Source organism: Mytilus trossulus, chromosome 8 (assembly GCF_036588685.1).
Source record: "Mytilus trossulus isolate FHL-02 chromosome 8, PNRI_Mtr1.1.1.hap1, whole genome shotgun sequence".
In the NCBI taxonomy this organism is placed as follows: Eukaryota; Metazoa; Mollusca; class Bivalvia; order Mytilida; family Mytilidae; genus Mytilus; species Mytilus trossulus.
In genome coordinates this window covers 70,805,078-70,831,485 of record NC_086380.1, presented here as the reverse complement: position 1 = coordinate 70,831,485, position 26,408 = coordinate 70,805,078, and the positions used below count along the sequence as shown (strand labels likewise).

Sequence of the window (26,408 nt, the reverse complement as noted above, 5' to 3'; positions counted from 1 at the left end):
CTGGAAACCAACATATTTTTATGCCCCACCTACGATAGTAGAGGGGCATTATGTTTTCTGGTCTGTGCCTCCGTTCGTCTGTTTGTCCCGCTTCAGGTTTTTGGTCAAGGTAGTTTTTGACTTCAAACTTTGTACACATGTTCCCTATGATATGATCTTTCAAATTTTAATGCCAAATTAGAGGGTTTACCCCAATTTCACGGTCCATTGAACATAGAAAATGATAGTGCAAGTGGGGCATTCGTGTACTGGGGTCACATTCTTGTTCATAAATATTTTTTTACTTCACGATTAGCCCTCTTCAAATGATTTTGTGATGATTTGTAATCCTGTTATTGTCTTTCAATGTAGAATAAGGAAAACAATCAGGTAAAGGCAGTGGTATTAAATATTTGTATAAACTTTATACATTTCAATAGCAAGAAAACCTGGATGCTTCATACTTTGTATGCAGATACCTTATGTTATGAGGTTTCAGTCTGTCTTATGTCTATTGTCATTGACTCACTATCATGTGAAATACTTCTTTAATAATGAGTAATAGAATTAACTGTATTTTGTATTTGGGATCCTAGCTATGTTTACATGTTCATTAGACAGCTGCAGGGTTCATTTGACCTTGACCTCATTTCTTGGTTAAGTTTTTTTATGGTTATTTTCATCTCTCAGATACTATAAGGAATAAGTCAACTATATTCAGTGTAGTGAATGATTGCATGGTGTTCATGTTGCTTGGAAGGGTTAATCTGACCTTGACCTCATTTTTATGTAACATTGGTAAATATTCAATTCTTCCTAAGTTAGTTGGTAACTGTATTTGGGATCCTTGAAATATTTAAACAGGGTATGTATATACACAACCTTGACCTCCTTTCATGGATGAGTACTCAATGTTATGTTTTCATGGTTTTTCAGATACTATAAGCAATAGGTCAACATATTTGGTGTATTGAATGATTGCATAGTGTTTATTTTGTCTGACATGGTTCATCTGATCTTGACCTTCTTTTTATGGTTCATTGGTCAATGTTCAATTTTCCTAATAAGGTCAGTTTCTTAGATAATATAATAATAATAATATAATATAATATAAACAATAGTTTAACTACATTTGTTATCTGCTGTGGAGTTGATGTCTCTTTGACACATTCCCAATTTCCATTCTCAGTTTTATTGGTGAATAGTATGAACATCAATGATTTTTATGGCCCTATGCTGCTCAGCACATAAAAAAAACTTCAAAATATTTGTGATAGTTTATTCCTGATACAAAACTTGGATAATGTAGGAGTATTATGTATAATAAATGCAACAATAATATAACCGATCATAAAGTGATCTTAACAATAACTTAGGTATAAAAATAACCTACTAACTTATACAAGTCACTGTCTTATACGGTCATCAACACAGGTGATATTCAGTCGTTAAACTCTGTGCTGGAAACACCAAATCCAGTATTTTGATAACTGTGGATTTATTAATTTTTGTGAGTACCAACTTTTTGTGGATTAAGAAAAACTTCATTTTCTATGATATTTGATTTCGTGATTTGCCAATTTTTGCATACAAAGCCTTTAGAAAATTTGTTATTCACCTTTAGCCACGAAAAAAATTGGTACCCAACAAATATTGATGAATCCACAGCAGTAAATCTGAGCACTATAATTGTCTTCATTCATTTAAAACGTATCAAACTAGGGGACTATATTTTTTTTTAAATACATGATGACAATAAAGAGCTATATATCTAACCTGTACACTTCTTAGATTATTTATGTAAACATGCTTAAATATAAGAAGAAAGTGGCACCACTTAAAATTTGTGATTTCTGGGTGGTACAATGTAATTATTTAATACAGTTTTGCTAATTTCATTTTATGTCTCGTGAGCTATTCAGTGCAGTTTTACACGCAACTTTTACAGCCCAAATTTCCCTGTTTACAGTAAAGGTTATTATGCCTCACCTACTTAAATTTCTGATCTTACTTTGCTACATAGATAATCAATATTTGAGGACAGTAAAAAAATGTGTTGACCATATTTAAATCAAATACAAATTATAGTGACCGTATTAGACAGGGACTTGTATATTTCTATTGAATGATTGATACAAATCTCAAACAACAAAGGGACATACTTGAACTTGACAGTAAAAAAACTAGCTACAAAAAAACGGAAAACAATTATAGGTAAAAAAAATAACTGTTAATCTTGGGTAATCAATACCTCAACTAAGTATATTTTTTGCATTATTTTGTACCATCATTACTGTTGTGATGTTTTTATTATTGTGACTAATTATTCTCCCTCTTAGTCCATTCTTCAAAAATCTTAAAAAAAATAATAAATACACACAATAATATCCGAATTTACAGTATAGTTTCTATGGTAAATTTTTCGCTCATTAATTACAAAACATTTGCAATATAAAAAATATCAAGTTTTTTTTATCTTATAATTTAAACAGAGACAATATGCTTAAATATACATTGGTATGTAAAAATAATAATATACAAAAAACGGAAGAACCTATGCTTGGCAAGTGTTTGGTTGGCAAATTTCTGAAGTGGACGCCCTGCGTATACAGGGTTGCCCTCCAGTTGTCTTGCCCATTCTCTCTCCAGCCATCAAAGGCTAAACAATATTTACACCAAAAAAGCTAGATTATATTATAGACATGTTTTTGTATAGGCCTATATCATGTTCAACAGGCTCCTAGAAATCTTCTAAATTTGTTAAAAGGAAAAAAATCCCAAAGCTAATGAATTGAAATCATATGCTTTCAATAAAATAAGCAATTATGACAAACTAAATACAGTTTCCTGTACCCATAAGCAGGCTTTTTTCATCAAAATCTCTCAAAAACAAAACAAATGGGCTTACACCATTTTAACAAAAATAATCACATAGTACATGTGTACTTAGTACAGGTATAGGTACTATATGGTATATAACACAGATAAAACTAAAAGTGAACAAGTACTTCAAGCCTCCCGAGTTATAACACAGCAATCCTGGCTGTGCCAGCGTTGCCCTAGAATTGTATTTGAAGAAAGGGGGATTGAATTAAAGAACTAATAGGGAACTTAAAGATTGGGTTTAAATAATGCTTGTAGACCGACTCAAATGCAAAAACCTTTGAGGAAAACACTCGGAGCCTGTTTAATATCTAGGAAATTCATGAAATTTGCAGGCTGAACATAAATATAACCTTATCCCTAACAAAAACACTAAAATCCCATACAATAAACCAAACTTATAAAACCATTGCATGTATATGAGAAAATAAAAAATTGCACCAAATGAACATATGTCACATATATTTTTACACATAAATATTTATACCTGATAATGAATACACAAAAATAGTAATAATAATTGACAGATGTTTACATTTGTACATTTACAGTAAAAATAACACATATCTGGCCTAAACATAGAAATCAATGGTTCTTTACACTATACACAAAAATCATGATTCTGTACACACTATACTCAAAAACCATGATTCTGTACACACTATACACAAAAACCATGATTCTGTACACACTATACACAAAAACCATGATTCTGTAGTCCCACTAAACACAAAAATCAAGATTATTGAAACCTAATATACACAAAAATCATGATTCTTGAAACACATACACAAAAATTATGATTCTTGAAACACATACACAAAAATTATGATTCTTTACATGCTATACATTAAAGTCTGGTTCTTCGACCACTTCAAATATCAGATTTGTTTGATTTGTACAACTTAATGTTCAATTTGTACGTCTACATGAACTGTAAAAAAAAATTGACTTTATAGGTACACATATATGTGTAGAGTGTACACTAAAACATGTACCGTTATCAAGGAGATATGTCTTAAACTGCTTTGTTTAGGTAAAACTGGAAATATTCCATCTATTTGAAAAGGCAATTAATTGACTGAAACACTGCTACTTGTGAATGGTTACCATGAGATACTAAATACTCAAGACAGCAGCCCAACAGAAAAGTTTCCAAATTTAATTTCTAGAGATCATCATACTCTTCAACTTAAAGATTGATGGTTATAAGACAATAGATCAGTATCAAAATCTGTAGTATTTATAGATCATACTTAGTCATTTATAGGATAAAATGGGCTCATTTACCATGTGTAGCTCAAAGGAAAATATACTAATGACACTGTATACCAAAATATAAATGGGGTTTCATGAGTACATTGGCTGTATTGGTACTAATTAGAAGTAAACAAAAAATTGTGATTGATTCTGATGTTGATGGTTGAAAAAAGAACCTTTCCCCACCAGCACATACCCGTAGCCAGGGGGTTCGGATGATCCCCCCTTGAAAACAAATAAGCACTGTTAAAGTCAATGTTCTGTTCGAACTGTGACTGTTAAAGTCGATTTTGTGAGTCCAACGAACCCCTTTGGAAATTCCTGGCTACGGGCCTGCAGCATGAGCAACATTGTTGAAATCGTCATTAAAATAGCTGGCCACTAATATATTATAAACATGCTAAAATATCAATATAAGAGCATTTCATTTTTCATCCTATGATGCTAAATTTGGCACCCATGAAAAACACCAAAAATAAGACTACAATGGGCATTGATTCCATTAAATAGAATATAATTGCCACATTTAAAATTCTTACAAGAACTTTTTTAGTAATCCATTTATGATTGTAGTACAAAAATGAACAAATATTCTTCAAATATCTATGGCACATGATGAAAGTTTAATACAATAACACTTATGGATGAAAGAATATTTTTCACTTCAAATGCAAATATTAATAAATTGAAATAAAGCTGTTTCTAGCTATTGTTTAACAAATTATCTGATTTAAAGAAATACTGAAATATCTAGAGTTAAAAAGCATTATGCATATCTTATATTGAGGGACTAGTTTTCTGCCAAGGGTCATGGTTCACAATGGCTTTTTTTCCCTGAATGAAAGTGTAAAATCTCTTATCTCAAACTCTAGAACTGGTAACCATGCCATACTCATACAAATTTACTGCTTATATAAAGTATTGTCAAAACTGGGGTTTTTCCCACCCTGTTATATAAACATGTTGAAAAAATAAGTAACCTTCAAATCTTTGGTAATTTGACATTAAAATTGAAATTTTACAATGATTTGGTATGCAGAATAAATACTAATTATACATGAAACTTAATATTCCATTACATTAAACTATCAAATTATGAACACTTCTTTAATGCTTTTGAAATTTCATATCAATATATAGTGAACTACAGGTACAGAAATATTTTATTATAAAAAAAAAATCATTTCATTTTTCAAATCTATTTTCCTCTCATTTTGATAAAAATGATTTAATCTTTACCAGCAAAAAAGGTAAAAAAGATAACTAAATAATAACATCTACTAAACAAGACTTGCATAAATTAACTGAATGTTTATAGATATAAAATGAAGTTCTTTCAAACATCTAATACAATTCTTACTGGATTATTGGATCACATGCAAAGTACAGAATTCCCCCCCCCTTTCCATATGAATAGATTGCATACATCAACTATAAATTTTAAAGGTGTACTTCAAGTTTGACATGTTTGATGCACACTTCGACCCCACTCAGAAAAATTTGATACACCAATATCTGAAAAATATCTACAGTATACTTCAAATTTCAAATCACATCAAAATCAAATTGCATGTATATGTGTTTATGTACCAAATAAAGTAAATACCATAATAATGTGACTTGACCATCTGATGACCAGTACATTTAGTGGTAAAAAATTAAATATCACTAAAATGTGGAAAAACTTCAACATAGTCCCACAGCAATTTTTTCAGAATTAATTCAGTAAAATAAAATAAAGGTACTCAAATTACAACACAGCATCCTGATCAAAGAATTTACATGCTTTTGTTGTGTTCTTCTTTAATTAGTTTTGTCTGTCCTGTAGAAGTCTACGATTATCTAAAGGTGTAGGTGGCGCTTCAGACATATTTCCGCTGATCATTTTCCCGTGTCTTTTAGGTTTCCAGGTAGATGTGAACTTGGTGCTGGAATGTGGATTAGATTGAGCGCCATTGACTTTAATTTTAGGCAGCTTTTGAAGAGATGTATCTGATTTGGATACATGGGCAACTGTTCGACTAGGGCTTATGTCCATAAATTGACTCAATGAATAATTCCCAGAATCTGTTTGACGGAAATCTTGAAACGACCTTGGTGACTTGTATTTATCAATTCCTGAAAGGTCAGGTAAAGATTTGCGTACAGTTATTGGTGTTTCGCTTAACTGAGAATGCAGTGAGTATCTTGGAGTGGAAAATGTTGATGTTTTCCCATAATTCATTTTATAATTGTGAACAGTAGGCTTTGTGATTCCAGTAAAATTCCAGATAATGGGAGATAACTCTCTTTGTCGTCTGCTACGTTTACTAAATTGTGAAGATTCATGGTGTTCATGGTCTTTCTTTCTTCTTCTGTGGCTATGATGATTTTTCTTTGGAGAAAAGATAGATTTGTTAAAATATGGTTCAGAATGCTTCGAGGTCACAGTATACCCTGAGTGTAGTGAGCTATGTTCAGAATCGAATACATTTTCCTTGGGATCATGGTTTTCTGACCTGGTATAATGATTATTGTTTACTTTTGAGGGCAAATGTGTAACTTCTACTTCTACTTTAGAGGGCACATGTAAAACCTCTACTTCAGTACTGGTGACATCCATTTTTTGGGGATTTTTCAATGGTGATCCAACTATATGATCTCTCAAATCTGTTACAGAAATAGTTTCAAACTGTTGTCGAAATCCCATTATCGTACTATGCTGGGACTCTAATTTCATTGGTGACGGGACATATGGTGGCCTTTGTTTGTCCATAGTACTATCGATGATAAATACTGGTTCCTTTCTCATTAATACTGGTTTCTTTAGAAGAGAACCAGCATAAAAGTCAGTAGATATAAATTCTGATTGGTCCATATCAAAGGTCTCGTTACTGTCTTGTGGTGCTTTCCCTGAGGTGCTATCTGATTGGTTGTTAAAACTTTTAGACTTATCTGAGTGATTTCGCTTACTATCTGAACTGGGACTGGCATTATCATTTGAATCAGCTTCTCCCTGAGATTGGGATGTGCCGAAATTAAACAATTGAGGTATTTGTGGCGGACTAATATCAGGCTTAAAGAAAACAACAGTTACAGTTATATTATCACTTGATCCTAGATCTTTTGCCGTCAAGACAAGATGTTTCGCTAACCCACTCAACTGTCCGTTGACCGACTGAACATATTCATATACGATTTCAACCACCTTATCGAAATTGACGACATCCCATAATCCATCGCATGCTAAAATTAGATACTCTTCAGTCCCGTCTAAATCGAGAGTGGTCACGTCTGCATCACTGCTGATGAATTTTTTCTGAGCTAAATCTCCTGAAAAATAAAATTAACAGGTACATGTATGAGGGTCCAGATGATTTTACAATAAAGAGGACTATGGGTATATAAAAGCACTGAATAAAAGGCAAAAAATATAAAGAATAGAGAAAAATAAGCCAAAATAATAAAGGGGGGCACTGAAATGTAAAGAATAAAATAAAAGGGTAAAATGAATAATTTATAGAGAAAAGTGGTTAAAAAGTTAATGAATAAAGAAATGAAGGACTCTCTTCCAGACCCTCATGTGTAAGTTTCAAAGCTGATTTTGGTGAAATATCTGAAAAATAAAATATATAGAGAATGTGTTCCCATGAATGCAGATGATCACCCTGCTTGCATACAACAATATAAAGGTACATAATTCAGGAATGATAAAAGTGTCTCTACCCAAATTTGTACTTGATCTGAGTTTTGTTGTTATAAGTATTGTGTATAGGTATTATGTTTGGTTCGGGCAAAATAGGTTGCAGAACAAAAAACAAAATTCTTCCCATTTTTATCCAATTATAAAGGGGTACGTACGTGTTACTAGAGAAAGGTTAAAGTGACTAAACCAACATTCAAACTTGATCTGTATTTTTTGGTAATAAGTAGTGTGTATGAGTTTCATAACATTTGGTTGAGGCAAACTGAGGTTTAAGAACAGAAACGAAAAATTCAGCAATTTTTTTATGTTTATGAAGTAGCATAACTCAAGATCAGTAAATATGACGCCACCCTACTTTAAACTTGTTCTGTATCATGTGGTAATTAGCATAGTGTACAAGTTTCAATACATTTGGATGAGGAAAACTGTTGCTTTTTTATATTTATCATGAAATTTGCTCAAAAATTAACCCCTCATGACAATTTTCAAATTTCCAAATATAATATCTGATCGATATACATACACATTAAAATTCTAAGTAAAATATTAACAGACACACAAGTCAGTCTAATGCTTTTTTTTTTATACTAAACAAATTGACTGTAATGTTTGCCATTTGTTACTGTTTGTTCCCAGATTATAATAGATAAATATTTAATCATAAAGTAATATTGTTTTTCATACTCTAGATTAATTACTATGACCACACGAAAAAGGTCGACTATGCTTTATGACAGCATAAAGAAAGCACACAATGGTTGTGCAAAACACACGAAAAGGACAGCATATGAACACATTATAGTCTAAAAAAATACTTTTAGTTTGTAAAGACTTAATATATATATATAAAGTAACCAAAATCAAATAAAAGAGAAATATGAAATGGAAATGTTGTTATTGCTTGAATATATAAAATATTATGCTCAGTTAGTATATATTTGCATAAAAATCCCAACATTTAGCCAAATGACACAAGAAGTTTTGAAAGCAATTTTAAAAGGACAACTTTCAAATCACAAGAATTAAGTTATTATGACATTACATAACAAATATTAACATATTAGACATAAACAATTGTGAGCATTAGATCAGCTACAAAGTGTGAACTATGTTTATAAAAAAGATGATGTGGTATGATTGCCAATGAGACAACTCTTCACATGAGACCAAATAACACAGAAATTAACAGTTATAGGTCACTGTTCATTCTTTAAAAATGAGCTAAGCCCATACAGCAGAGTCAGCTATAAAATTTTAGGCCCCAAAATGACAAATGTAAAATAATTGAAACGAGAAAACTAATGGCTAAAAAATGAACGAAAAACAAATATGTAACATATCAACCAACTACAACCACTGAATTACAGGCTCCTAACTTGGGACAGGCACATATATACAGGATGTGGCCGGTTTAAATTTATGGTTTGACTTTGAAGCCAAATCAGATGCTCAAATTGATTAGATTTTCGAACAACATGGGTAATGAAAAGGATGAACTGCTGGTTAGCATTCAACAGCACTTGAGTTCACTCCCATTGAGTTTGTGTTACTCAATCCTTAGTTTTCTTTGTCTATTATAAAGTTTCAGATTTGTTGTTTCTTCTTTTATCAATCTTAGTGATATCTGGTTTTTTTCCTATTTGTGATGTGTTATTGTAAATTCAGATATTATTGCGAGGTTTTTATTATTGCGAAAAATGCGACAGTGTTGTAAACGCAATAATTCAAACTCGCATTTTGAAATATTTTATATGAATAAAACAGGATTTTATTCAAAATGGTAAAAATCAAAATCGCATTCAAGTCTAAAATGACAAAATCGCAATAATTTCTGAATTTACAGTATTGTCTCCTTAGTATCCTCTGACTTTTTCAAGATTAATCTTAACACATATAACAGTCTATGCAAATAGATAGATGTTAGAGAAAAAAGTAATATCAAAAAAGAAATTTGATAAAAAAAAAAAGTCTATAAAGGGATTTAATTCCCAGAAGCTAACTCATGTTGTCATGGAAAAAGTACAAACATTTCCATTTGCGTAACAATCAAAACTTATCAACATTAGAGAATATTTGAATAAATGTGCATATTTTAAAATCATTCATCACTACATATTTGATTTTATCTAAATGTGCATGTAACAAATGTGTAACTGTTATAAAAGAAGGAGAACAATTTGGTTGAAAATGTACTGTGAATAACTTGATAAAGATTAATAATAAATACTAAAGCATGCCTCAGGGTCTTCAAATCATACACAAACAAAATATTTCTCAAAACAATCACATGGAAACACACACAAACACTGACGATGTAAAACCAACATTTGGTATCAATTTTAGTGTGCATGAGACTCATTTGCTCAGGAAAGGTACCTCTTAGGTCCTTGTGATATATTTTTGACAATTTGGGTCTATGGTTCACAAAAACATGATAAGGATCATTGTAAATGAATTACATATGTGGTGGATTTTTAACCAGCTACATGATTAATTTATCCCATGTTTACCAAATATTTTTATGGTTGTTTTTTTTTTATCACAATTTAGTACTGATTTTGCATGTTGTCCCATGGAAACTTTGGCTAGTTTGTTTAAAATACCAAGACTTTTGTAGTAGAATGTATTGGCATAAAGTATTTATCAACCATTCTTATTTTTTTTTTAAATCAAAAATCTTTTGTCATGCTAGTGGAAATTTTATTCAGGTATTAATTTTATTTTATGATTTAGGAGTTTTTATATTTGCAGACTATTTTCATTTTTTTTGTGTGTCAAAATCTTATAATTAAACTGTTCAATTATGAGTACGGCTAAATAATAAACTACCAAAAGTCCTTTGCAAAATTTGAAATGTCTGATACATTTGTGCTTATACAAAAAGAAAAACATGAAATATAAAATAGTTATTTAGATTTTTTTTTATATAAACATGCAATCCCCATGTGCGAACATAAGACATGATAGATATGGTTTAGAATGGCTTAATATGAGAAAATCTAAGTGCAAGCAATCTCAATTTAAAACGCTTTGCTGGGGGTAATAATGCAAGCAATATAAATCCTAAACCAGCATCCATTATACCTATGGCTCTTGACACGGACAACATGCCGTTAACTCGCCAGACTCCACCCATGTTTAAAACATAACCACCAAGATTTTGTATTCTAACACGCTCATCCTGGAAGAAATTTCGTAATTAAATATCATACATAATTGAAGATTTTTAAGGATCATATTTTCAAAGTGAAAATTTTCTGAACTTCAAACTTATAAAGCAAAAGTAATTTAACATGTTCAATATTCAAAAAAGCTAACCAGAATTGTTATTTTTAATTTGTTTCGAATTTGGAGCTCATAAGTATCATTTTTTGTCTAAACTGCAAAAATTTAGTTGTTCATTTCCAAATGTTATTTTTTTAAGGATATCTATCTCTAGTGCGTACCTGGTCTTGCAGGTATTACTATAAAGTTAAGTTCAGAAAACTTTAACCCAACATTATTTATGTATGATGAGAAATTTGACAAGCATTTTTCTATAATCCTGCTTTGATTTTTGTTCAGACAATCGAAGACATACCGTGGATTCATTATTATACTTGAAATACCCATTTCTGTTGATTTCTTTTTAGTTCAAAAGTTTAAATTTTTAAACTAAAAAGTACAAACCTTTTTTTAGGCTTGATTGGAATTTTTGGCTAAATCACAAAATCTATCAGCAATGAAAAAACAATTTTTCCTCAATCCATGAAAATTAATAACAGTATTAAAACCAATTGAATTTCTTTAAATAATCTATAGTTACTGTCAAAATTTCTCATTATACAAATATAAACATCACCTTGATGCAGATCATTCGCAGAATCTGCATCAAATGATTTTCACAATGGAATATAAGTTAAGAGTTACCTATAGCTCGGGATACAGATAAATTTCCATTAACTCTCCATGTACCCATGAACAGTATACAGCCTCCTAAAGCTTCAATACGAGCTTGTTCATCCTAAAATACATCGTTAATATCAAACAGATCATTCTATTGTTCTTTATAGTGAGATAAATACTTTGTTCATTCTGATACCATTTTTATGTTTGTTGCCAAACGATTAAATAAATTTAACAGAAGCTCAAGTAGTATGGACAGATTGAGTTGTTTATGAATAGAATAAACCTTTTTGAAATTTCATGATGAACCAAATAAATGGTGCAAATTTGAGTAAACTGTGTATGAGATATCTAAAAATTTAAATGATCGTCAGTTTACACTTTAGGCAAGTATGCATATTTTGGTGAAATCACAAAATTCAAAATGCATGAAAAAAAGTTTATTTTTTCAATTCACAAAATAAACAAATCCATAGTACCATAAAATAAATTGAAAATAAGAAAATTTATAACAATTCTAGCCCTGTAACTCTTAAAGGAAGTATCTAGAAATTGTTCAAATCAAAAGTTAGCTTATCTAAATACTCTATAAACTGTGCAAAAATTGAAAACAAGTGTAACTGTTAGCTACTGCTCACTTATGATACCCCTGCCCAAATTCTTGACGGTAAACAGGAAGTTGTTGAGTGATGAATCGGAAAATGCATCATACAGTATAGCTGATTCATTTAAACCCTGACACCAAATTCAGAAATCCTTGTAATCCAGTTCCTTAGAAAGATGCATAGAAAAATATCAATGAGAGGGACAAAGAGGACTAATGGATGGGTGGATGGATGGAGGGACCTACAGGCAGAGGTTAAACAGTATACCCCATTTTATTTTAAGGCAGGTGTATAAAAATCCTTTCAAGCAAAAGTAGAATCAGTGAAACTGAGGATATTGAACTGACATCTTTAATAAAATAATTAAATTTCCAGTTTTCTACACTAATGTAGGAAATTAATAATTCATTGTAACAATAAAGTGTTTGACTTCGCAAAACAAAAAGTGGTTGTTTTAAAAACCTCATTCAGTAAACTTGCATAAAGTTAAGGCCAGTGGTAGTCAAAATTATAGTCAATATGTTGACCACAACAAGGTTACTAAAAGTCCAGGATGTATGAACAAAACATATGAAATGAACCTCTGTTAAGTTTGGATGTATCTATTCAACATTCTTCATACAACTTCCTGTATATAAGACTATACTGTAAACCAACTTATTCTTAGCTAGGCTATTTAAATTAATAATTCGCAATGTTTTGTCAACTGTTTAAAGTAATAATCTTTTTATTCATAATTGTGATTTTGATAACTATTTCCAAAAATAATTAAATACTAGTTGGTTAACAGTATTTTACACAACTCTTATATCGTATCCACTAAACATTACCTCTCTTTCTGGTTTATGTGGATCCATAACTGTGACTGGTCGTCCATTCTTCACAAGAACAGCTTGAGAATCACCGACCCAGGATATATGTAGTTTACTTTCATCTATAAAAGCTAAAACTCCAGTAGATCCACTCTTTATCCTCTAGAATATAAAAAATAAAATGATTAATTGTTGGTGTTTAAGGTGGTACCTAACACTACAGGGAGATAACTCTGTAAAATCAGCTAAACATTTAAGTTACATTGTGTTGTAAAAGGAATAATAAGCTTCTTAATGATTAAAATTGGTGTTTGTCAAACTGCTATATAACCAGTGTAATTTGTTTAAAAGTTTTGAAATTTTTATATTTTTGTTAAAGGGTCAAAGTAAGTACTTTCACAAAATTTTATGAAAATTAAACGAGCCAAATTAGTTTTAGTGCAAGTGTTGGGTACCACCTTAAGGCAACTTTTACCACTGTTTTCTAATCATTGAATTGCGATCAGTTTTTATTGATGAAGGAAGACCAATTGCCCTGATAAAACCACCAGCCTTTTGCAGAGAAAATAGAAAAAATGTTATTTCTCTTATTCATTTACTATAACAAAGAATATTCTTTCCTTTTTTAAAACATTTAATGAAAACAACTGTTACATTCATATAAAAAATAATTCATGTTGATTTTTCACAAACATTCATATAAAAAATAATTCATGTTGTTTTTTCACAAACATTGCATAGAAAAAATAATTCATGTTGTTTTTTCACATTGTGCAAAAATTTCAAAATTCCAACTTTTTGAAACCATGTTTTTTTTTTGTCAATTAATAATATATTATTTTTTTTATCTTTTAATTTTTTTAACCATTATTCTCTCTTTATTATTTATTTATTTTGGCCATTATTTTCAATTGTTTACATTTTAGCACCCCATTATTCTATATTCTTCTTTCTTTTCTAATTTGTTCTATTCTTTATATTTTCCCAATTTACAAAAGAAAAATGTATTCTGCACTTTTAACCCATCATTCTCTATTCTATAAACCCCATCCAGACCATCATTAAAGAATCAAATTAGATCATTATTATCCCACCAATAGATTTAAATATTCTAAAAGGTTACCTCTCTAACTGCTTTGACAATAAATTTCTCATCGGTTGATTTGAATGCAGCTTTCATAGCTCCCGCTGGATCTTTGGGGAATGCACTGTTCTGAACAAAATGGTAAGGTACATGTGCAGCAGCATAGTTAGCAGCCTCAAGACCAGCATGGCCATCAAACACGGCAAAGAAAGACTGGCATTCATTATGCTGGAAATAATATAAATACAATGGTAGTAATATCTATTTCAAAAGCTTCAAAAATTTTAATTTACAGGTATGTTAGTTGCAATTTTGTATTTTATGTAAAATGTTTGTTTATATTGTATTCTAATTCTATTTTTGAGATTTTTTGTTCTCCTTATTTTTATTTTTTTTGCCAAGTCAGGAGCCTCTGATTCAGTGGTTGTCACTTGTTGCTGTATAACATATTTTTATTTAATTCATTGTTTTTTTTACATTAATGATGCCATTAGTTTTCTTGTTTCATACCATTGTGGTTTTTCAGATTTTAGTTACCAAAAAACCTAACCTTCCAATATTTTTTTTAATAAATACTGTCTTGCAGGCTTTTACAGTCAGGAACCTTATGTTCAGTGGTTGTTGTTTGTTGATGTTGTTCATAAATGTTTCTTGTTTTTTATATAGATTAGAGACCATTGGTTTTTCCGGTTTGAAAATAGTTTTAAACTTGTTATTTTTGGGGCCTTTTATAGCTTGCATGTTTTGTGTGAGCAAAGGCTTTGTGTGAAAGACCATACTTTGACCTATACTGGTTAACTTTTACAAATTATAACTTGGATGGAAATTTGTCTCACTGGCACTCATACCACATCTTCTTATATCTATTCATATATATAGTAATGACCACCTACTTTTAAATCAAACAATGTATTGAGGTCCGGTAGTAAGACGTGTCGATCTTCCATCTTCCGTCGAGTATTCTTGATTTCATGTGTGCATGCATATAACAACTGTTTAGGGGGACATAACTCTGGCAATTCATCTTTCCACAATTTACAAATATCATGTACACAGTCTATGACAACATTACAAACTTTATTGGCATCTAAAACTGTAAAATAAAATAAAATTCATGTTATACCGTATTTGGTCGTGTATATTCCACACTTTTTTACCGTAAACATGTAGTTTCTACAAGGGGTGCGGATTATACACTTAATAACTATAGACGATTTTCAATTTTTCAATTTATTTTTTTGGGGGAATATCGTTTTTTCTTCATTAATGTATCTGTGTATATTGGAGTATCTGAAGAACCAAAAATTGTTATGTCTTACTATTGAATATTTAAGTTTCCTTTTGGATTGGATACAGTGGAACACCATGTACACAGTTTGCAATCTCTGTTGTTACCGTAGTATGTTTGTGTCTTAGATACAAAGTTCAAGCTGTTTTCTTATATATGAAAAAGCTTTTTCAAGTCACAATATCAATAGCATATGCATGTCCTGTGTCAGGAAACTGTTTTCTTATTGTAATAGGCTGTAAGGTTGCCTATAATTACTTAAATCATATGAAAGCTAGTGCCTAAGTGGATAGTTGTCTGTTTGGTAATCATGCTATCTCCTTATTTTTAATTTTATACAGGCCTACATGTACATGATATTAATTTTTCTCCAGACATTAAGTAGTGTTTTTCTCAATTTTTACACTTCCAAGATTAACATCTTTAAATTTTCAAAAAAAATTAATTTAACCCTCGGCACAATATTCTGAGAGTGCCACATTCTATCCCATTCTCTATCATTCAAAATATATAACTGAAAAAAACAAAACGGATATATATATATGCCAAAAAAATAATACATGTGTTTCCACTAACCTGTTGAATCAAATAAGAGTAGGAAGGTAGGCAATATCATTTTTTTTTACAAACATTTTTTACCTGGTTACTACTAGGGAATCAGTCAGACTTTAACAGAGCTTTAAAATAGCATCAAAAGTGTTAGGGTAGGCAGGGATAGCGGAAACAAATGTATTATTTTTGTCTAGATGATAAACGAACCTATTTCCCTTTCCTCTGCTATAATATCTGACCCGTCATCCTTCACCACTTCACATGCTTCTGTCTTTGATTCCTGAAGTTCACTGACATCTATATTCCGTACAAGGTTGAGGACTGATCGGGATATTGCTGCGGTCAAAGTGGGCGGACAGTGGCTGAAATATAAAAAGATCCACCACTGAAATTCATTTGTTCAACAAAGTACAATGTTGTTATAGGCTTACAAGTATTACTCTAGTATAGCTCACATCCAGGAATTATCTTAGGAAGCAACCAATTAACTTTAAGGGGAGGGTATGTTTTTTTTCATGATCAGAAAATAATTGAATTTTAAATGCAATCATGCAATCAGATTTTTTTTTTCAAAATTTCTCACTTAAATAATAATTTAGGTATGGGGGTTATTTGCATTCAGAATGAACAAAAATTGTCATCTGCTTGACCAGAATATATTTTTTCATCAAACTGGGAAATTGGGGATCAGAATATTTTTTTAATTAAGAATAACAAGAGTGCACACGCTGAAATGTCTCGCTTCTTTACTAATCATTGATATTATGTTGATAGACCTAAATATATAGCTTTATTACAACAGTCAAATAAACTCAACATTAACCAAAGAAAACGAAACATTGATCATTGAACCATGAAAATGAGGTCAAGGTCAGATGAACCATGCCTGAGGCAGACATTTACAGCTAACAATTCTTCAATACAACAAATATGGTTGACTTATTGCTTATAAATTAAGAAAAACAGACCAAAACACAAACATTTAACCCTTAGCAATGAACCGTGAAAATGAGGTCAAGGTCAAATAAAACCTGCGTAACAGACATATAGATCATAAAATATTTTCATACACCAAATATAGTAGACTAATGCATAAAGTATTAGAAAAATAGACAAAAACTTAACTTTGACCACTGAATGAGGTCAAGGTCAGATTACACCTGTCAGCAAGACATGTACACCTTACAATCATTCCATACACCAAATAAAGTAGACCTACATGTATTGCATATAGTATAAGAAAAACAGACCAAAAACAAAAACTTAACTATAACCACTGAACCATGAAAATGAGATCAAGGTCAGATGACACCTGCCAGTTAGACATGTACACCTTACAGTCCTTCCATACACCAAATATACTAGACCTATTGCTTATAGTTATAGTATCTGAGATATGGACTTGACCACCAAAGCTTAACCTTGTTCACTGTTCCATGAATTGAGGTCGAGGTCAAGTGAAAACTGTCCAACAGGCATGAGGACCTTGCAAGGTATGCACATACCAAATATGGTTATCCAATTACTTATAATAAGAGAGAAAAATCTTAACTTTTTTTTCAAGTAGTCACTGAACCATGACAATGAGGTCAAGGACATTGGACATGTGACTGACGGAAAGTTCGTAACATGAGGCATCCATATACAAAGTATGAAGCATCCAGGTCTTCGCCCTTCTAAAATATAAAGCTTTTAAGAAGTTAGCTAACGCCGCCGCCGTAGCCGCCGTAGCTGCTAGATCACTATCCCTATGTCGAGCTTTCTGCAACAAAAGTTGCAGGCTCGACAAAAACCACAACCCCCACCCCCATCCCTTTAAGTAAAATGGTTGTTTCCTTAATGCTACAGCATCTATTAAGTTGAAGAATGCATCAAATATCACAGGAATATCAAAACTTAAAACTCTCAATATATGATACCAGACTCAAAAACAAACTGCTTGGGGAAAGTATACAAATTTAGATTTTCTTACATTCTTTGAATTTTAATTATAAAGAAATTAGTACAAAATTAGAAACTGTTTGGTAGTTTACCTATAAACCTTTAAATTCTAGAAGAAATAAGTTCAAAGAAAATGTTAGCTGTTGTTAACTTATCGTTGGATGTAAAATTAAGTATCTTTGTTTTGACTTATTAATTCACCGATTTAATTAAATCAAATTTCAAGGTTTCATACCAACACCACATGTACACACATGGTAGACATCTGCAAAGATTATGTAATTTAACAATGTTTTAAGATAGTATCAAGTTATCATATATCTACTAGCTTAGGATGTACAATGTTTTAAGATAGTATCAAGTTAACATATATCTACTAGCTAAGGATGTAAACTAGCAGTGATCCTTTTCACATTAAAATTTATGCCTGGAATTTTCTGTTGTAAACAACCTTTCCAGAAGATAAAAGAAATCTAAGTTTCTGTATTATTGCAAAGTTTGGAAATTAAGGCTTTACAAAGACAGTAAGGCCACACTTAAAAATATTTTGGTTTGCTCAAACCCTACCCAAAGGTTGAGACAGTGGGTAGGTAGGTAGACATTTTCATTTTTTTCTTTCAAAAAAAGAAATTGAAGTATCAGATGCTTATAAGTCTTCATGCCTATTTGATTAAAAAAAAACTTCTTCAAATCAGGACAATAAAAGAATTTGAGTAGGCAGCTTTTTTCTGGGTAGGTAGCGTTTGGGCAAACATACCTATTATTTATTATGGCCTTTACTAAGGATGACAGCCCCTTAACCCTACAAACAGCCCTTCCTAATTCGAGTCAGGACCTTTTTATAGTGTTTTCCTTAAGAGCTGAAAAAAGATGGATGCATTCTCACTACTTTATACATCAAGAAATTTTAGCTTTCCAGAGGCGGTTTTAGGTGGGGTAGGGGGCATGGGCCCCCCTTTTAGGGAAAAAATTTGGTTGCTTAAATAGGGAATCACTGACGCGTGACTGGAGCGGGCCCCCTCTTAGGTCAGTCAGTGGGCTCCCACTTATGAAAATTTCTGTATCCGCCACTGCTGTCTTTTATAAATTGTTGATTGGTTGATGTGTCATGCAGCCAGTGATATTTACCCATGTTCTCTTCCTTTCCTTGTTTCCGTAATTGCCACATGATAATTTAATGCTTCAGAGACAGAAAATTTGTGAATTGTCATTTTCCCTTTTTATAACCTTGGCCAAAAAACACTTATTTAAGTAAAATATAAGATTGTTTTCCTGTCTATGTTATAATATGAAAGTTTGTTATGAGTACTTCCTTGTAGGAATGAGTTTATCAGATTATTTTGACACTATACTGACGATTTTACAATGATAGTTGATTATAATATAACTTGTCAATTTAAAAAAAAATGTTGACTCTCTTAAAACCAGAACAAAATGATTTTAAATCATTGTTTCGAAATTCCACAAGGAAACATATTTTACATTCTCTTTTGTAATTTCAAATGTGAATTTAATTCATATTCAAACCCTATAAATTAAATTGTGAAAGATGAGATGAATTGATTTTAATCAGCAATTTCTTCCACATCATTTATGAAATAAAGGTGAAAGGAACCTTTAACATACTTTCTATTCACAAATTTAACATTATATATTTTTTTTATGGTAATTTCTTTTTTCAATCAAATAAAGATTTGCATTATCAATGATTGTAAATGCTGATAAACACTACGTTTTTTTTGTATATATATTTGATGTCATAAGTAATTTATTTACTTATTCAGTTATTATTCTCTTTTATACATGTAGGGAAATTATGCTCTAATAAATACATACAAAAAAAAATTCTTATGACTGAAAGATAACCATTAGACCTAAGTTATATACCGATTATGACTTATGATAAAAGTTTTAAGTCAATATTATCAAAAAGGGACAGTGTTTTTTTTATCTCAGCAACCTCAGATACCCATCTTCCAAAAAAAAACTTCACAAGAAACAAGAATGTGTCCAAAGTACACGGATGTCCCACTCGGACTATCCTTTTCCATGTTCCATGGACCATGAAATTGGGTTATAATCTTATTTGGCATTAAAATTAGAAAGATTATACTATAGGGAATATATGTATTAAGTTTTAAGTTGATTGGACTTCATTTTCATCAAAAACTACCTTGACCAAAAACTTTACCCTGAAACTACCACTTTTATTTTCTAAGTTTAGTGGACTGTGAAATTGGGGTCAAAAGTCTAATTTGGCTTTAAAATTAGAAAGATCATATCATAAGCAACAAGTGTACTAAGTTTCAAGTTGATTGGACTTCAGCTTCATCAATAACTACCTTGACCAAAAACTTTAACCTGAATGGACGCACAGACGGACGAATAAACGAAAAGGACCACAGACCCTCTACTATCATAGGTGGGGCATCAAAAAAATAATTTTAAAAATATTTAGCTGACTCATCCTAATTGAGTGGTAATTAAGACTTTTCTTATGAAAACTTCGCCTTGACTGTTCCCATTTATAATGATATTATCTAGATACTGGTACAACATACAAATCCTTTCAGCATGAACAGTTACAAATGAGGTGTAGAACAGATCTATCTGTTTCTAATGTTATTGTATAATCTCTTCATGCTAATTACGACATCAGGTATCCACAGAGAAATCATGTCATCAAAACATCTATTTCTTGTCAGATCAGGAAAATAAATTATGTATCTGTTTTTAGCATGAGAGAACTTTTTTCTTCTGTTTAATTATCATACCAGAGATTTTATGTAATAAAGACAATCTTAAGCTTAATATGTTTATCCTTTGACTAGAACTTCAAAAAGTGTAGACGTGGCATGACTAAATTTTTCTCAGAGATTCAAGACATGGGGCATACAAGTTGGTCAATTTGAAGGCTGATTTTTGGTTTCTCTGATTTTTACATAGATATAAGAAGATGGTGACTATGGTCATAGTGCCAATGAGACAACTTTCCATCCTATTTACAATAAGTAAAAGTAAACCATTATAGGTCAAAGTATGGCCTTCAACACAGAGTCTTGGCTCACATGTACACCGAAAAAGCAAGCTATAAAGGACTCCAAAAACGACAAGTGTAAATAATAGTCATTACTGTCTTCAAGGCAGATGGATTGAGTCTCTTATTTTGGACTCGGTCGTAAAAAAGTGTTTTTTTCTCTAGATTAAAAATTAAATTCTAACCTTTTTGTTTTCAAGATTTGTAAATCTGCACAACTTATACAGCACTATATTTTGCAACTCTAACCATTGTGCATGTTGTAAAAATATTCTAGCACTGGACTTCAGTTAGTAGCTCTGTATCATTGGACTGTGTGCGAGTGGACACAATGATACTTACATTGATTGCTGGTTGCTTAATTAATGCCTTGTGCCCAGGGGCAAATATTTCCTACATATTCAGGATGAGAATAAATTAGCCATAGATATAAACATGATAATAGTCCGGCTGCCTGAGATGAAGGTTAGAGAAATTAAATATGCACACTGCCACTGGAAACGAGGTATATTGGATAGGGACATAATTTTTTCCTTGCAACAGGCCACTTATATAATATATGGACCCTTTCAAGAGTTGTTGCAAGGGTTCAAAACATGGAGAGAGATTCGGAGCTCTGTAATCCCTTAACACAATCAAGGCTCTTATTCTGACTGAATGGGCATTTTCATTTGCTTTTACCGGTATGCTAGATGTTTTGATGGATTTTTTGTTTGTTTGCTTAACATGTTGCTATATTAGGAGAATGCTGAAGTCTTATTGAAATATTGTAAACCTATTTTGTTGTTTATGGATATGGTTGTCAAACACTGTCAAATAAAACACTGCAACAATACAATTCTATCACATGTATGTTCTTTTTTAAAACTATGTCAGAATTTTTTATTACACAATACCAGAATATTCCTGTTATTTGTTTTATGTTGATTAAACACTTGTTAAAGAATGAATGCAATGTTTTATTATTGGCTTTGATAACTATTTCTGTGCACATATGTCAAATAAAAATCTCAAAATACAATTTTTAGTGGGAATTTTCCTAGAGCAACATGTTTGTATTTATTATATATACATGTACATAGCAAAATATTATATGATACTCTAAAAATCTCCTGGATGTTCATGTACAATGTATTTCTATTCTAATTTCTTAGGGTATGGAAAAAGGGGAGGGGTATAATCTTCATTTTTTTACTTTTTAACTTTTTAGGGGGTCATCATTTCAATATATTTTTATTCTTAAACTACATGTACTAGTATTTAGAAAAATTTTTTCTATTCTACATTTATTTCTAACCTTAGTCGCTATATTCTTTATATTTCAGCACATCATTATTCTCTATTTTTCCCTCTATCTTACTTTTCATGCTCTTTATATGTATATCTCTTGAATTATTCTGTGGCACTGGATTGTTAAACAACCAACAATCAATCAATCTTTATTCTGTATTTAAATTAACCCCATTTATACATCCCTTAAAAATTAGCATGAAATAATATGCTATAACTTGAAAAAGAATCACTATGGATTTTGTATTAATCAAAACCCAAAATTAGTTTTTTATTAAAAGGCAAATTTATCAATATTACATCTCCATAGAGGCCAAGGAACAAGGAAACAGTTTGTTTAACTGTTTGTCAACGAATCCAATTCCAATCGGAACCTAAGGGTTTGGCTGTACATGTGTAACAATAAAATTTAAAGAACTCAAATACAATGCAAGTTTTAGTGGTTGTAATTTATAAACGAATAACATTTGAGAATCAATGCACATGTCAAGTGCCATGGAGTTATATGATAATAATATTTCACATCCTCAATAATCTAATAAATTTTGAGTTTATACATGTACATGTATGTTTATCATCAAAAACATTTTTTTTATCTTTGAATCTAGATAATTTTCTATAAATTTTATCTATGTAGGCGGAAATATGCTTGATGATACTGATCAGTTCATAAATACCCAAGAGGGTTTAACATGGATCATGTTGATACATATGTTTTATTGCCCATGCATATGATGTATCATTTGTATGAAAAAAAAATTCAATTTGAATACTCAGTCAGAATTTAGTGCAAAAAAGTATAAGTTGTAAAACTCAAAATTGAACATGTTTTAATACGAACTATAAAATTGGGATAAATAAGAACCCCCCCCCCCCCCCCACCCTTTATAAAATGGCTGGATCTGCCCTGGTTATATTAAATATAAAATGTGAAATACAAAAGACCCTGGAATGGTGTAATTTGTAATCAAATAAATATTAAAATGAATTCTTTGATTTGTCATCAACTCCATTTAAATCATGATGGCTAACAAATTGGACTTTAGTATTATAGATTTTGTGTGCAGTATGTTTATGGACTGAGGATGCTTAACAGTGTTTAAGACAGGGATTGATAACAGTCATCTTTAAATGCTGATCTTTGCCCTAGCTTGATCACTTTATAGAGATTGATAATTTAATTTAAGGGCTGATAAGACAGATTCCGATAATATACATAAATATAAATTTGATCAGTTAATAGTTGAGAAGATGTTGAATACCATCTTGATTAAAGAGTTTAAGACCACACCCAATGACCTGGCTGCCTTTAATATTTCAAATGGAACAACAGGGTGCAAATTGAAGTTCTGAGTATGTATGTACACTAAATGTACAAAAATTATTTAGAAGGGTAGGAATGCCTTTTACAGTCAGGCTTCACAATGTCATTTTTGGCTACCATAAGAATCAAATTAGTTAAAATTTTACCCTGATTAGTCAAAATATTCCTATGATGAATTGTCAGAGGGGTCAAATGATTAATTAAACCTTTAATGTTGGAAAAAAATAACATGTAAAAAAAGAAGATGTGGTATTATTGCCAATGAGACAACTATATATCCACATAAGACCAAAATGACACAAACATTAACAACTCGTCAAAATCTGTTGATTTTTTTTCCTTAAACTTAATTTGCAACCATCAAATCACCAATTGATGCCGTCTGAGCTTAAATTTACAAAACAATACAGTGTATACAAATCATAATATATTACAAATGTATGCTTAATTATTCATGTTTATTATAAAGACACTGTATATATATTATATAGACAGGACAATATGTGATCATCACTGTCGATGGAATATTGTATACCACAAGAAGAAGAAAAGGACAATAGTTTTAATTTTTTTCCAATGCTCTTCAACCATGTCAGCAGAATCTGGGAGAAAATTACCTAAATTATTTTAAATGTGACTTAATCTTCGTTTGTCATTAACCACACAAATTTTTCTTAAGTATTAAGTCCACAAAAATTCTTAACTAAAAAAAAGGTAAAGCATAATAATTTCTTTGTAAAAATAAATCTCTATCCTTGTTTTAATGCAGTGTCTGGGCGTACCCGCATGCGGGTACGAATAGTCAAATTGCCGTTCTAGGCTGCACGTACATGTACCCACATCCGGTTTTCTAATAAAATGACATCGAATCGGGAATGAAACGTGAAATATATACGAAAATTATCGATAATACGGGGATTTTGTGTAGAACGAGTGAAGAATATGAAAAAAAAATAATATTTTCGAATTGTATTTATTAAATAATGATACATAATAAACATGATAAACATTGCAAAATTAAATGCACAATGATGGAAACTGTACAGTCCTTGAAAAGAACAAAAGTAAAATAAAACCAGAGACATATAATATTATATGTCTCTGATAAAACTACTTAAATTAAAGCTTGAGTTTATAAAAATTAAAGAAGCAAGTAATTATATCAATTTTAACCAATTATAAAAGATTCATGTAACTAATTAAGATTTGGAACACATTTTTCATATCAAATATGATTGTTTTGGCACAGATTTCAACCCAGCTGCACATTTAAAATGTTGCCAGCCTACATTCACGTTTCATTATTCATGATTACTTGCTTCTTTCAATTTTAATTTTTATAAACTCAAGCTTTAATTCTAGTAGTTTTATATATTTTAAAATTTTTGTTTCTCTTTTACATAATACTAAAAGATTATTTTAAAATATCATATGGGTATATTTTTAATTTATAAAAAAAATATTCTTCAAATTTGCATTAAAATATTATAATAGTATTAATTTCTATCATGTTTTTCTTTTACTGTGTGTAACAGGGACTGTACATACAGTTTCATTTTCCATCATTGTGCATTTAATTTTGCAATGTTTACTATGTATCATTATCCATGTTATCTAATAAATACAATTTGAAAATATAATTTTTCATACCGTAAGTTTTCACTCGTTCTACACGATATCTCCATATTATCGACAATTTTAGATATTTCATGTTTTATACCCGATCCGATGGCATTTTATTAGAAAACCGGATGTGGGTACACGTAGCCTAGAACGGCAATTTGACTATTCATACCCGCATGCGGGTACGTGCAGACACTGCCTTGTTTTAATGAGGACATTCGATATCCATCTAATAATTCGCTTCCCTTAGAAAATGTGATATATATTTTGTCTGTTGTAAGAGGTTGAGCTTTAGGAAGTATTTCTGAAGCTGAATCCATGACAATTCACCCCACTGGCAAATCGCCCCACACCTAATCGGCCTACTTTTTCACCTAAACGGCGATTATTTTTAAAAGTGGGGCGTGTAGTGGGAAAATAGTTTGGCGATTAGGTGTGGGGGCATTTGTCCTGCTTCCCTGTAGCTCAGTCGGTTAACGCACTGCCTTGTAACACAGAGGTCCCGGTGGAGATGATTTTAAATGCAGAATCATGCTCTCCAGTTACAAAAATAGAATGCGAAAGTGTGTGGGCGAGTGAGGATGGTGCAAATTTGTATTGGGAGAGAAGGGACCTGAGACCATAATAAAAAGTAACAAAAACTAAACCTACTGTTTGGATAAATAACGAATGCTCCATTCCAAGGTCTCGGCATCCAACTCATCTGGGGTTAACTGTTGGCTCACAAGTCGGAAAGGAAGTTCTTCACTCTCTTCAGTCTCTACAACTACATTTGTGCAAAAATCCAATAAAAATTTCTTGAAAGATTCGTTGTCATTCGCATACGAACTTTCCATCATGCATTTGCAATATTCGTTGTTTACGCCATCGATGGTTTCCTGTGTTGACAAGTGTTTTTGTGCACTAGATTTGATGATGTCATGAAAAGCGGGAAATTCGTCCACTATACCGAAAAGTATGATGTCCATCTAGATGATCTACACCTAAAACCAGACGTAGTGCTGTGCTACACAAATCCTGTATAAAATTTCCGTGTGACAGTTTTTAAAGTATGACTAAGTTATCACCTGAGCATTTTTTTCGTATATATAGTTTATACATAAATGACACAAAAATTATAAACACTGATTCACATGATTTTTCTTTGGGTTATAACTTGT

General features: G+C 31.2%; 1 protein-coding gene across 2 annotated transcripts; it reads right to left on the bottom strand.

The window, feature by feature from the left end:
* Positions 1–1,244: 1,244 nt before the first annotated feature.
* Positions 1,245–26,204, bottom strand: LOC134681355 (protein phosphatase 1F-like). 2 transcript variants are annotated; one of them, XM_063540946.1, is made up of 7 exons: positions 25,900–26,204; positions 16,241–16,395; positions 15,087–15,286; positions 14,233–14,421; positions 13,128–13,271; positions 10,892–10,988; positions 1,245–7,434 (listed from the first exon to the last, which is right to left on the bottom strand). In XM_063540946.1, exons 1-7 carry the CDS (start codon positions 26,085–26,087, stop codon positions 5,930–5,932), a joined length of 2,478 nt encoding a protein of 825 aa, XP_063397016.1. In that variant the 5' UTR covers positions 26,088–26,204; the 3' UTR covers positions 1,245–5,929. The 2 variants fall into 2 exon arrangements, with proteins under 2 accessions (XP_063397016.1, XP_063397017.1); XM_063540947.1 differs by lacking the exon at positions 10,892–10,988 and adding an exon at positions 11,717–11,810 and having other exon boundaries at positions 25,900–26,201.
* Positions 26,205–26,408: the final 204 nt, after the last annotated feature.

Coding starts and splice junctions, on each gene's coding strand:
- LOC134681355 (XM_063540946.1), bottom strand. CDS start 26,087: ATGATGGAAAGTTCGTATGCGAATGACAACGAATCTTTCAAGAAATTT. Junction 10,989..13,127: donor CACATAAACCAGAAAGAGAG/GTAATGTTTAGT, acceptor AATTTCTTCCAG/GATGAGCGTGTTAGAATACA. Junction 7,435..10,891: donor GTCCGTGTCAAGAGCCATAG/GTATAATGGATG, acceptor TTTATTTTTCAG/GAGATTTAGCTCAGAAAAAA.